Source organism: Symphodus melops, assembly GCF_947650265.1.
Source record: "Symphodus melops genome assembly, chromosome: 19".
Lineage (NCBI taxonomy): Eukaryota > Metazoa > Chordata > Actinopteri > Labriformes > Labridae > Symphodus > Symphodus melops.
The window spans coordinates 6,685,469-6,699,435 of NC_136709.1; the positions used below are offsets into that span (position 1 = coordinate 6,685,469).

The 13,967-nt window shown below is 35.6% G+C and overlaps 1 protein-coding gene and 1 long non-coding RNA gene across 3 annotated transcripts; both read left to right on the plus strand.

The window, feature by feature from the left end:
- Nucleotides 1-624: 624 nt before the first annotated feature.
- tpo (thyroid peroxidase) lies at nt 625-13,466 on the plus strand. Of its 2 annotated transcripts, none has more exons than XM_079370354.1 (13): nt 625-2,154; nt 3,095-3,179; nt 3,284-3,444; nt 3,839-3,968; nt 4,440-4,569; nt 6,459-6,662; nt 6,942-7,427; nt 8,233-8,491; nt 9,561-9,731; nt 11,234-11,468; nt 11,662-11,897; nt 11,930-12,148; nt 13,373-13,466. In XM_079370354.1, the coding sequence occupies exons 1-13, from the start codon at nt 2,067-2,069 to the stop codon at nt 13,384-13,386; spliced, it is 2,418 nt and encodes an 805-aa protein (XP_079226480.1). In that variant the 5' UTR covers nt 625-2,066; the 3' UTR covers nt 13,387-13,466. The 2 variants fall into 2 exon arrangements, with proteins under 2 accessions (XP_079226480.1, XP_079226481.1); XM_079370355.1 differs by having other exon boundaries at nt 627-2,154; nt 11,662-11,870; nt 11,975-12,148.
- On the plus strand, nt 7,434-8,205 carry LOC306840814. Its single transcript, XR_013781373.1, has 2 exons — nt 7,434-8,022; nt 8,065-8,205. It is a non-coding gene; the product is annotated as an uncharacterized lncRNA (long non-coding RNA).
- Nucleotides 13,467-13,967: the final 501 nt, after the last annotated feature.

Below are 13,967 nucleotides of genomic sequence, written 5' to 3' on the forward strand. Positions count from 1 at the left end.
GGCGCAAGAGATTATCATGAAATTACATTTATTGTTCAGACAGTAGATTGAACAATCTTGGTCTCATGACAGTTTCTGTATATAGCATAAAATTGATACCACATAGTTATATTTTTCTTTAGCTGTTTCTTGCTTTACTTTATTTTATTATGACACTTGTTAAAAAGTTTTTACTAGGCACTGTGACGACAGGAGCAAACAAAGAGTTAAAACTGTGACGACAGGAGCACACAAAGAGCTAAACCTGTGATGACATTTTGTAATGCCAGCTGCTACCACAACATTAGCACCATGTCAAGCATGAATTTCAAGCACCTACTTAACTGTCAATGGTCCTTCACCCTTTACAGTTGTCTACGCTGATGGCATGAGACTCTGAATGCTAACTGAAGTATTTGTGTTTATGAGAAGTATGAGAAGTCAGGTGTCTTTAATCCTGCTGTCATTGCCTTTCTCAATGTCACTAAACTCCAGAGTCTGCATCCAAAAGCAGTAAAAATTCAAAAGCAGTAGACATTCCTTTTGCTTTGATTCCTATTTATTTTAGAACATTCAATTTTCCTAAATGAATATTTTTCAAAATGTCTGCATTGTGGCCATGACAATGACTTTAAATTGGATCTATGTTAGCAACAAGGAAATTGGTCCTAATGTTTAATTATTGCTGTTGAAATTTAACTATTGTACATTTGTAAAAATGTGATTGAGAAGGGAGCCAGGCACTGCCTTCTGCGACGACTTGTTACTGTCGAAATGTCTGCTTTTGAGGAAAAAAGAACAGTGAAGGATGCCATGAAACCATGAAGACTGATGTATTGACTGCTGATATATTACTTTTTATAAACAATAGGTCCTTTGATGGAAAGGTAACAGCAAGTAAATAGAGTAATAGACATTTTTGTTTTGAGAGATGGGTCTATTTTGAAATAGTTGAAGCATGATCACAGTTAGGGGTTAAGTTAAGCTAAGTGTTACTTACTGCAGAGGGATTTCTAGTCAACTTAATAACTTCATGAATTAATGGTCAATGTCTTTCAAGATTAAGCCTGAATAGAGGGTTGGATATTGAATAAAAATCAATCACTTTTCAAGCACGGAGCCGTTTTGGTGGTGATCAGTTTAGTCAAGATCTGGCTGAAGATTTCGGACTCTTAAAAGGAAGTTTTTCTTTACCAATGTAACTTTTGCTGCTTTGCACAAAATGCCCAAGATGGATCAAGCTGACAATAATAATGAGGGACAATATACTGAACCACATGGTTTGGTGTTTAGTTTTTGACAAATGTATGTCTTCGTCTAAATATTGGAAGTCATGATGTATTATCAACAGTTCTCTAAAGGCATTTGGTATCAGTGATGGAGGTTAAATAGTTATATGAACATAAAATATGAATGTGGGTGAGACAAACAGAACTTTATCTTAAGAATCGTTTGTCAAAAGCTTAGTTCTTTTATATTGTTATACTGTATGCTCTGAGCCATTATTGTCGGCCTACATCCCTGAAAGGAGTTGATCTGATTGTAAATGGACTTGAACTTGGGTTGTGCTTTTCTGTCATCTAACCACTCAAAGCACTTTTCCACCTTCCCATTACATTCACACTAATGACAGGCTATGTAAGGTTGATCAATAATATTCCGACTTTCAAGAACTGCTGGCATAGCAGCGGTGGCAATTTTGAGTTATGTGTCTTGTCCAAGGACAATTCAACACAAACTGTATAATCAATCCCAAACATTTGGGTTGAGTGACGACAGACTACCATTTATCCACATTTGCTCCTGTAAAAAAAACAATAGCTTTATCATTTAATATAAGCAAGATTCTCAAACTGTTTCTCTGGAAGTTTCCAGGACCTTCTCGACAATAGGGCAATTAAGGGGAAAAAAAAGATGTTATGGCTGGTTGTTTTTTTTAACCAGTCAACCAAGGATAAGAGAAACCCTAAGAGTCTCTGAAATACTGAAAACTTTTCTTAGTGTAGGAAGACGGGCTCAACAGCTCACACATTGTTTGATTCTTTAACTAGCATGATTTTTGTTTCCTATGAAAACTGCTCACAAAAATGGCTTATTTAAATAATGTTCTTCTTGTTATGCTTCTCTGCACTATTGTTCGAAGTTTTTCAGCAGATGAAACCAATTATTTGAACTGTGAGTATATTTTTTGTGGTTTGTTTTAGTGTTGATGTTAAATGTTTGAAAACTTACAATATTTAGTTTTTTAAAGAATGGAACAATTGATGAAAGCAGTCATGATATAATGCTGCAGGTGAAAGTATTTACTCAATTAATTTAAACCGAAGTAAAATGTATTTCTCATTTGTATTAATTCATAGAATGGAGAGAAAAAATTAAACCGTGGAGACTTAGGTAGGAAATTTTAAAAGTCCATGCTAGAACTTTTCTGAGAGTCTATGAGCTATAGTGATTCATTTATTTGTAACTTGACTTAATACATAAAAAAATATTGCTCATCATGTAAGGGCATATAAGGAAAACATATAACAAAACATCACCAGTCCATAAGTTGTGATACATTAATGTGCAAATTACTTGTTGCTGTTTGTAATGTGAAATTAATTCTATTACTTTAAATGCTTCTGGTTTGATGTTAAATTCCAATGTTATCTTACTTTAAAATCTATTTTTTATTCTTATTAGGTTTGAATGATTGATCAATATCTGGAAAGAAAAATCATATACCGTATATACTTATGGTGAAATAAAAATGTACTTCTGAAATTAGTTCAGATAAAGCATTAAGAGATAGAATATGGAAATACTCAAAGAAATTACAACTACCTAATTGTACTCCAACATAGTTGATTAAATGTACAATGTCACTAGAAAACAAGTACTATGGGATTGTAATTAAAGTCTCAAAAGCAAAAATGATTGTGCATTGATAATGAAATTGAATTGTCATTTATGCAATTGTACCAAATTATCAAGTGCTAATAAAAGCAAGTATAGAGTACTTTAATGAAAGTGTAAAGTACATTCCATGAAGTTATTCAGATGGTACTACAGACAAATTGATGAAAATATTATATGTGTGTTATTGTGCTATTGCTTTGTCTACGTTTTCCAGCAACAACAATTGGAGAACTGCTTCTCCACTCATATCAAGAAAGCCTTCAAATTGTAAATGCACACTCGGTCCACTCCAAGCTACGGTAATAGTCATTAGGATAACAAATAACCTCTTTTTCTGACAGTTTATGTCCAGGAAAGGCAAGGAGATACCAACAGTTTTTATTTGTATCTTTCTTGTACCCAGGCGAAACACTCCCAGGCCATCAAAAAATGTGTTTACATTCCTTCGGCAAACTGAAGCTGAAACCCTGGAGATTTCACGAGCTGCAGAAATTTTCCAAACCACCCTGCAAGTCCTAAAGAACAAAGCAAGAAAAAGGCATACAAGGGATGTAATGACATCAGGTAGGATTGCTTTTTTCCATTAAATATTTCAGGATAAGTTTATCCTGAAAGGAAAACTATGTAAACAGACACCCTGCACTCACAACTTGACAAATAACTGAATGATCTAATAAGTCTGGACTAATACTACAGCACCATGCCAGTGTGTAACTCTTGCCTCCCCTATACTTTTAAGGATGGCAAGATTTTTTTATATCTGTATTTTGGACATTTTTCACATTTCCTTATTTTATTTAACTTGTGCATTGTCTTTTATTTTGTTTGCGATATATGCCTTTGCTTCTGTAACACTGTAAAATTCCCTATTGTGGGATGAATAAATAATTGGTAGCTTATCTTATTTTAAATTCCACCTATTTTGTCTTTAAATATCTTTGCTATGTCACTATACCAGCATTGCTCTCGTGGGAGGATATGGAGCTGATTGCTGAGCTGTCTCGGTGTCCTCCTGCAACCCATCCAACCATATGTCAGCACAGTCATCTTAACAAATACCGTTCAATATCTGGCCTCTGCAACAACAGGTGACTAGCAGATTCTTTCTAAAGCTTTGTTGAAAATTTCATAAAATGGTCGAATTGGAAAAAAAGAAAAAAATACAGCAGTTTCTTCTTACAACTGCTAGTTGCTCTTAAACTTAACTGAAATGAAAACGTATTTACATTTAGTTTCATCTGGGTGGTCATGTAGCTTAATTTATGAGATGTTTTCCATCTTAATTTTAGCAGAAATCTTGTAATTTTAAAGATTAAAATTATGAAACGTGACCAATTAGATTGCCATATTGTGTACAAGAAATGAATTGTTATGTCATAAAATAGACTAAAAAAGAATACTTTTAAAAATTTGAACCAAAACATAGATATGGCTTAATGTCTTGAAAATGTTCTAAACAAAACTTGTAATAACCTTAGGGAAAGCAAATGGGCTATGGGAGGGAAAATCCTGTTTTGCATTGCAGTACTTTGGAAAAATCCAATTAATATTTTTGTCAGGCAAAATCCTCTCTGGGGAGCAGCAAACATTCCTTTGGTTAGATGGCTTCCAGCTGAATATGAAGATGGAGAAAGAGAACCGAAGGGCTGGAACAGAGGATGGCTTTATAATGGATACCAACTTCCTCAGGTAATCTACAGATGCTTGTCCAAAAGGTACAAAAGTCTTGATGCTATTAAAAAAAAAAGGTAAGGTAAGGTTGTGAGACTGACAGGCAGTAATGTGGGCGTTGTACTGACCTGTTGTGGTGAAAAGAAGCTTTCAATTTTATCAGTCAACCTTCCTTCCGACCCTTACAGTACCTATGTCATGGGCTGTTATTAGTGACCGAAAGAGTAAAGCCCCGTTTCCACCAAGCGGTTCAGTTCAGTTCTTCTAAGTTCGGCATGTTAGGCACATAGGGGCTGCTAAATCTTGTTTGGGGGATTATTGTATACAGAGGGGAGGTTGGACAGTGGGTGTGTATTGTAACTAATGTCTTGTGTCCTGCCTGTCTGTATACTGCTACTGGATGCCTTGAATTTCCCTCGGGATCAATAAAGTACCTACCTACCTACCTATACCATCCTACTTTTTGGGACCCTTTTGCTGTGGTGACAAGAATATCCAACCCTAAAAGGTGGAGCTAAACACTGCAGTCCGTTGATTTGTCAAAAGACTCATCACTTTGTCACCCGTTTAACAGCGGCAAACAACCCCGCCATGTTTAAATATCCAGTCGATATTTGCCTGTTTTTCTCTTAGCAGCACAGTCTTACCTGAAACAAAGCTGGATTGTGTGATAAACAGCCACATGCCAATGACAGAGTAGATGAAGTGCTGGATGTATTCCAGCGTTTGTTTTGTTTGTGTCACATTTTTCTCTTTGGTTGAATTTATTAGCGGGTTAGCTGTTAGCGCTTAGCTGCTATCATGTGACGCTATTACGTAGCTGAAGTGGCTATGGGCAAGCCGCCTACCAAATCGGGCATGGTTTGCTGTAGAAACGCAAACAGGATCAGGCTTTACTGAACCAAACCCTACCATACTGTACTTATCCACCGCTGTGTGGAAACAGGGCTTAAGATCCTGGATACAAGGGATTCAATGAATGCGTTTACATGGACTTGAGTATCCTGATTATGAGCTGTATCCCGGTTTTGATCATATTCTGGATATGACGTTTACGTGCTCACAAACAAACCTGGTTATTTATATCCCTGTATACGTGATCAATAATAGTATCCCGGTTTCTGATTAACTCATTTTCAGTTTAACTGCAGTACAAGCTATTAGGGTAAATGCTAAGTCGATATTTTGTGTTAACCAAAATGCATCCCAGAGCCTTTTTAAGTTTAGACCGTTAACCTATTTATGTTTAGCTCCCAATGATCAATTTGACTTAAACAAAGCAATGTTTGGATCAGATCATGTGAACCAAAACATTGCCCTGTTTCATATAATTATCCATAGGGAGCTGAAAAGTGTGCAGACCTTTTTCCTCTTTTCTACAGTTAGTACAAGGCCATTTTTGTTCTGCAACTGTTGGCACTTTGGGTTAGCGCAGATGAAGGCACACTATTTTTCTCCCAATAACATAACAATAATAATATATGAATGAATAAGCTCATAAAAACATATAAGCTATTTTCTTAACCATGACTGCATGACATGTTTCACACACAAACATACAAAATTAACGCACTTAGTTGTTGTTGCTTAAGCCACACTCAGTTTTAGCATAATTCCTGACATTTTATGGAATTATCTTCTTTATTATTGTTGTTGCTCTGTTTGTCCCAATCCTTCTTCCTGATTCTCTCTGAACCATTTTTCAAGCCCAACATGATTCAGCAGATGGCTGTTTCTTTGGTTTCTGCCGTTTAACTTTTCCGTTGTAACTTTATCTGTTAATGATTAAATCATAAACATTAATGTTGACTGATAGTAGACATCTCAATGCAGATATTGCTGGTTGAAATAAAATTGCATATTGTACTCATTGGTATCGTAAATAACAACATGTTCTTTCTTAACAGCCACGGGATATCAGCAAAAACATACTGAGGAGCGCTTCTAAACAGAAAGATGATGTCTATACAAAAATGCTGGTGGAGTGGGGCCAGTATATTGACCATGATATCACTTTTACCCCTCAAAGAACTGGCAGTGTTGCTTTTGGGGCTGGCACAGACTGTTTGAGTACTTGTGAAAATATACATCCATGCTTTCCCATATTTGAGGTAAACTATAAATGATACTCTCTTTGTGCATACTTTCTGATCTTAAGTATCTTTTGTCTCCCAATAAAGTCTATGTAGACTCCAGAATTCTACTGGTCTTTATGAATAGTCTCACTTTTCCCCCAACATTAACCACCAACAACATTATACCTCTTTGATCATGAAAGCTGAAAACCACAACTACAGAAAGACTCCAATGTATTTTAAAAAAAGGAAAAGTAGTATCTGAAGCTTTTAATACAAAAATGTATCTGCATTTTTATTTTCTTCTATCTACAGACAAGTGTGACTGGTAAACAGGACTGCAAGCCTTTCTTTCGCTCCAGTCCTGCCTGCGTTGTCAATTTCAGCTTTGATATCAGAATAGCTGTGCAGCGACAACAGATAAATTCAATCACATCATTCATGGATGCTTCAGTTGTGTATGGCAGCACTCCAAAACAGGAGAATAATCTTCGTGACCTCTCTGGCTTTAATGGAAAACTTGCTGTGAACAACCAATTCAAAGATGCCAATGGAAGACCCTTCCTTCCGTATGTAACCACAGTGCCATCCTCCTGCCATCAGGATCCAGACGGAGACAGAGTTGAGTGTTTCAGTGCTGGAGACACTCGGGTCAATGAGGGGCTGCCCCTGACCACTTTACATACACTCTGGCTTAGAGAACACAATCGGATTGCAGAGGCATTGAAACATGTCAATTATCACTGGAGCCCAGAGACTATATACCAAGAAACTCGCAAGATAGTTGGCGCTTTGCATCAGGTATTTGACAATAGCTGTATTTGTTTTATTATAGTTTAGGGTTAGTCAGTAATACATAATAAATGAACATGAGAATCATATATTTTAACTTCTCTTTTGCTGATATGTAGCTCCAACAACATGGTGCAATAATCACAAGTGCCCTTGTTTGTTGATTTTCTGTTGACTGTTATTTGTTTGTCACAAATGTCTTCAGTTAAGTTTTGCTAGAATTTTTTACTTTTATAGTATTGCTATTTTTTATTTAATTGTCATGTTTATTGTTATTCTCTCGTGCTTTTTTTAATGCACTGCAGGTTTGCACTGTGGGTTGAGGGGAGTGCAATTTCATCTGTGCTGTATGTTTAACATGGAGCATATTTGACAAGAAAGCCTACGAACGAACAATCTTTATGCTACAGTAAATGTATTATTATACTTCTGGGAGACTATTGTAAAACGTGAGTTTGGTCTAGTATGATGATCCTCCTTGGCCTTCGTCTGACAGTGTTTTTGTAGGCAGGTTTTAGCAGCAGAATAAAGTGACATAGTACTAAGGTCACATCATCCGGTTCATTAAGCCAGAGTTCTTTACATCTGTAAGATATTTGTACAGGTTCACAAGAAAAAGAAAAAAAAAAAAAAGATATTTGTACAGGTTCACAAGAAATTAAGTAAAGAAAAACATGCTGAAGTAACCTTTATTTTTATTCACACAGTACCTGTGTTCATAGAACATTCTTGTAATGCAAAAAAATCCTGCCTCAAAAATAAAGTAAAATAAATGGTTCTGCTAGTTTATGATCCCTCTTTCTTCCACCTTCAGATAATAACCATAAGAGATTATATTCCGAAGATAATTGGAACAACATCATTCGAACACTACATTGGACCCTATGGCGGATATGATCCAACAACTGATCCTTCTGCCTCCAATGTGTTTGCCACTGCTGCATTCAGGTTCGGTCATGCAACTGTCTCTCCGATTATCAGCAGACTTAATGCGAGCTTCCAGGACCATGAGCACTTCCCCCAATTGAATCTGAAAAACACTTTTTTCAGTCCATGGAGAATAATCAAAGAAGGTAAGTTAATTCCAATTAAGCTTCCTATCGGGATGAATAAAGTATTCTCTGTGTCAGGCATTCAGGTGACTTGAATAAGCTCATCTGATTAGTAGTGAGCAGGGTGGGGAGGGGACAGATGAGAGGCTGCATTCAATAACTCGATTTTTGGTGTCAACCACATTCAGAAAGTCAAAATAAGTTCATACAAAATCCTCAGTACCATATAATTCAACAGAAATGTTGCCTTGTTTAAGACAACAGTCTTTATTAGACACTTTGTTTGAACTTAAGCTATATGTGATTTCCAAGTTAATTTATCATTCATGATAAAACCTAAAAAAGACACTTTTTCAATATGAACTCTATTTAAACAACGTTTTATCCCTTTTCTGTTTAACAATCAAAAACTCAAGTTTAAAGATAACATATTTCAAACCATGCTTTCAATTTCAGTACATAATTTCTATACTTCCTGTTAGAGTTTTTGTCCTAAGTAAAAACAATTTGTCATCTGCAAATAAAACAGACTGCAGTAACTTTCACAGAAGTTCACTAATGTCCTTGATATACAAATTGAAGAGTTTAGGCCCCAAACCCAAGCCTTGTGGGACTCCACATTTAATATTCAAATACTCAGATGTAATACAAAAACAATTCACTTAGTTTTTTACGTTTATTTAATAGCTACTTGACCAGTTCAGAACTCCTCTCACAGTGTATGTAATTGTGAAATTTATATTTTATGCTTTATTGTATCAAATGCTTGTTCCCCAAATCAAGAAATACACCAATTACATGTTTTTTTTTGTTTCTATTTCTGTAGACATTTCTTCTGTTATTTTCATTACTGCTAAAGCTGTAGATCAATTACTCAGGAATCCAAACTCTCATTAAAAATTGAGTTTATTTTCAATAAAATTAATACCAAACAATTTTACGCCATACAAACAAACATACATACAAAAATCTATTTTAACAGGGACTTCATTAGCTTTAAAACAATCTTAAGCAATTGTTTGCATCTGCACATAAACATTTATTTACAATATTGACTAAATACAATTAAGTTTTATTGCTTTTGTTTGAGGTGGAGTTGAACCACTTCTTAGGGGTTTAATTGGAACTGCAGCCCGAGCTGTCACTGCAGATAGCCTGTTGACAGAAGAACTAACGGAGAGGCTGGTGGTCCTTAACGTTTCACAACATCTGGACCTTGCATCACTGAATCTGCAAAGAGGACGAGATCATGCTCTTCCAGGTAAGTCTTGCACTTGTCTTTTAAGTAAGCTTGTCAAGTTAACGACAATACATTCCTTATCAAATCCTTAAAACTTAAGAGCAGTTTCTTTGCTTCATCAAACCAATCATGTTCATGATTTCATTCTAAACAATCGATCAACCAATACACAACCAAAGTTGTGTTTGAAGGCGCTTTTCGCTTATTTTAAGGCAATAAGACAAAAAAAATTTCACCTTCAACTGCATTTTTAACAATGTTGAGAACCCAGAAGCAGCACACGTGTAACAGAAGGCTTATGATGTTATCGAGGCAGCAAGGTTAGCAACAGGTAAACAGTTAATAAAGGAAAACTTTTCCAAGAGGGCTAAGACAGAAGAAAGTTCAAAGGCAGGCATAATCAAAACCGGGTAATCAGTCCAATAAGCGTTGCTGGGAATGTGAATAGAAATAAAAGGTAGGCTTTATTAGATAGCAGGAAACTTCACTTTGATGGTTTCATAACATCAACATCACGTTGAGTTTACCTCTGGGTTTAAGACAGTTTAAAGTTGTTTAAGATAAATTATAGTGCTAACCTCTATGATCTGTGTCCCTTTTCCTTTTCTTTTTTATAAACAAGGTTTTATAGGCCTATTACAATTTCACGTATGAAATCAAATAACAGCAAATCATCTCCATAAACATGATACAAGAATGTATAAAAGCAATGTTCACCTTCTTCACACACAAAATAAAAAGAAATGTAATAAATACAATGGCTGTAACTAATTATAGGTCAAATCAATATGCAGATTGTCTCCACATTTCTCCTCTGGCAGATCATTAGTTTTCGTGAACGCTCGGCTATGGGTTGGATGCTTCACTTTAAAAGTTGTGGCTGCAATGAATTGTGGGGTGGCACTTTCTTATCTCCTTTCATAAAGGATGGTCCAGTGTTTCCTGTGCTAAATTAGGTTATAAAGGAAGCATTGAGCCACCTTTCCTCAACTTTTAGAGAATTCGAACGGCTTTTAACAAGGCCGCCACTTAACTGCTTCCCGGGTTAAGGAAAAAATGCTAGTGAAAGTGGATAGGAGGGACAATCCGAACGCACCCAGGGTCAGTGGAAAAGTACTGAGTAACTGAAGGCAGACAAGTGAGCAGAGGAGCAAAACTGTGACAGTATTTCTAATTCATTTTATGTTTATTATGACAGGGACAGTTAGACAACACTGAGCTCTACCAGAGTTAGTTTATTTATATCTGTAGTCCCTTGGCAGGTGACAAAGACCATACACCTTTAAAATACAACGTAATACATTACCACTATACAGAAACATCATGTCCCTCCACAATGACATAAAGAACACATTATAAACCATTAAAAAGCTGAACGCAATGTGCAAGAACATCATGGGAGACCATTGTAAAAACACCTATGTGACGAGGGATCTGCATCAAATCAGACACATTGCTATCAGTTAAATTTGGGATGTTGAGTTATTCCTCTAAAAAAAAAAAATGTGATTATATGTTTTCAGGATACAATGATTGGAGAGCTTTCTGTGGACTGAAACCCATTTACACACTTGATGATTTTAAAAAAGTTATGAGTGACAGGATTGCAAAGAAGATAATGAAAATATACAAACATCCTGATAATATTGATGTGTGGCTTGGAGGACTGGTTGAAGATGTGTTGCCGGGCTCAAGAACTGGTCCTCTCTTTGCTTGCCTGATCGGAAGGCAGATGAAAGCACTTCGTGATGGGGATAGGTACACTTACATTTATTTAATAATGAAATAAATATATGTATCAATGTTATGTCCCTAACAGTTTGACCACAATTCCACGTCTACGAGATAAAAATGTAAAAAAGTAAATAAAGTAAATACTTGGTTTACACACTAAGATTCATATTTATTTACCCATTTTGAGTTTTAAATGATAGATTGTCCATTTTTACAGGTTTTGGTGGGAGGCTGAAGGAATATTCAGCCAAAAACAGAAGGTTGAGCTTTTAAAAGGGTCTCTGTCTCGGATTATCTGTGACAACAGCAACATACAGGAAGTCGTTCCAGATTCTTTTTGGTTGAGGAAATACCCCTCGGATTACATCTCGTGTGAGCATATGCCGTCAATGAACTTTGAAGCTTGGAGAGAGGAGAAGAGTCAAGGTATGTTTAAAACTCTGTCACATACATGTAGTCTTAGCATTGAGGCACAGTGGTTTAAGTTTGTCTTCAAATGAACCCATACAGCTTTTATTATTCAATTACAGCATTAAAGGGATGTGGCACTCCACGGGCGATCGAGAATGGGGATTTTATTCTATCCTCTGTGACTGGCAAACTTGTCGCCCTCTACTCCTGCTACCATGGTTTTAAGTTAAAGGGTGCTGCTGCAATTACTTGTGAAGGAAATCAATGGAGTGATTATCCACCACAATGTACAGGTACACAAATTATTTTCCTCTGGATGTGATTCATAACATATTTTTGTAATGACTTCTTTGTTGTATCTATGGGAACCTTGTTTGCATGAAGATGAGATTCTTGTCACAACTAATTAATAACATAAAAGCCTCAGCACTCGATGAAGGTTTATTCTCTGATGGGCCCACTGCCCAACAGAAATGTAGTTTTGCTTATGTAAATTATGTAATCTGAATTTTTTGAGTTAGGCTTAATAAATGTACTGTATACTAATTTCAAGCATACTGTAAATTGAAAAGGCACTCAAATTAGGACAGCCTTTGGAGCTGCCTTAAAGCCCTTGAAATTGTGACACAGCTATTAAATGTATGGAGCAGTAAAACAATCTACTGATGTTTTTGAACCAGAAGAAATTGTTTCATAACAAAAATATATTAAAGCTTTAACAATAAAAACTTTTTTTTTTTGATAATTTAATCAAAACTTCCCCTTACCTTTTCAACCATATCATACCTTCTTGGCAACAGAGAATGTTAATTCCTTTAAAAAGCCTATACCATGTTATTAACAACTTAAATTTAAACTGCAATTAATGGGGATGGGTAAAATGATTGATCGGGTTAACATAAGAGGGAAATGTGAATTTAAGAAAGAATCAAAAGTGTCAACTCAGTCTCAAAGAAAATTGGATGTTTGTGTGTGTGTTTGTGGGGGGGGCGTGTATGCAGGCTTGTGTGAAACTGTTTCATGTTTTCAAAATACTGTATATAAAACTGTATTATCGCATACTATTGTGTGAAGTAAGACTCTTAGAGAATGCATGTATGTGCTTTTCTAGTCCAATCAGAGTCATGGCAGGTGTAATGTAATCAGAAATACCTTATAACTTATAACTCCAAAGGTTTTTGGAGATAGAAACATTTTTGATTAAGGAGTTCAGCCACCCAAGATTAAGCAAAATAAGCACAATATGTTGCTGCTTCAGACTCAGACACCTGGGGATTTTTGCAGACTACCCAAACCATACAAACTGTACATTTACAAACACACAGCAGAGGACTATTTTAGAGACAGTTATTTAGTATATCAGTACAAGGAGTTCACTGGTTCACTGGCACACTCATGTGGCCACTTGATCCATGACACACATGAGGGCCAGGCAAAGAATTGAATAAAACATCGTTAATGCTTGCTGCATCAGTGGAGTTTGATTTTGTTTTGTTTATCTCTATTCTATTTTACAGGGAATATTCCTTAAGGTTTTGCAGTCAATGGAACAGATCCTGAAATAATTCATGGTGTCGGGAAAAAGCACAATGGAACATCACATAATTTTAAGATTGTTGCCTTTGTAATTTCAAACATGGATACATTTCCTTTAAAACTAAATGTTGTTGAGAATTGTGTTGTAGTTGAATTTTATAATTTCATTTTTTTAAATCAAGTGTTTGTTGAATATTTTTAATTATTAATTTTTGAAATAAATTAGTTGATAGACCAGTGTATCGAATACCTTTTGTGATTCTGTCAATGAAAAATTAAACATACAACACAACTTTTTTTCCAAGGCTCATTTCAGTATAAAATGAATAATAATGGTTTTTATTGAGTGTTGTGTAAAATCATTGTTTAATTTAGCATAAATATTTTCAATGAAATAATAGCAACATGCGTTACTAAACCTGCAACAAAGAATGACCTCCCCTCTTTAGAGCTGACTCATTAATGCCACCTTTTGGTGTGCAAGCATGAAAAAGAAATGTTGATTTTTAACATGACTCTTTTACAATGCAAAAGAAGGGAGAAACGTAAACTAGTCTCAAGCTTGTAAATTGTTGT

Coding starts and splice junctions, on each gene's coding strand:
- tpo (XM_079370354.1), top strand. CDS start 2,067: ATGGCTTATTTAAATAATGTTCTTCTTGTTATGCTTCTCTGCACTATT. Junction 2,155..3,094: donor TGAAACCAATTATTTGAACT/GTGAGTATATTT, acceptor TACGTTTTCCAG/CAACAACAATTGGAGAACTG. Junction 6,663..6,941: donor CATGCTTTCCCATATTTGAG/GTAAACTATAAA, acceptor TTCTATCTACAG/ACAAGTGTGACTGGTAAACA.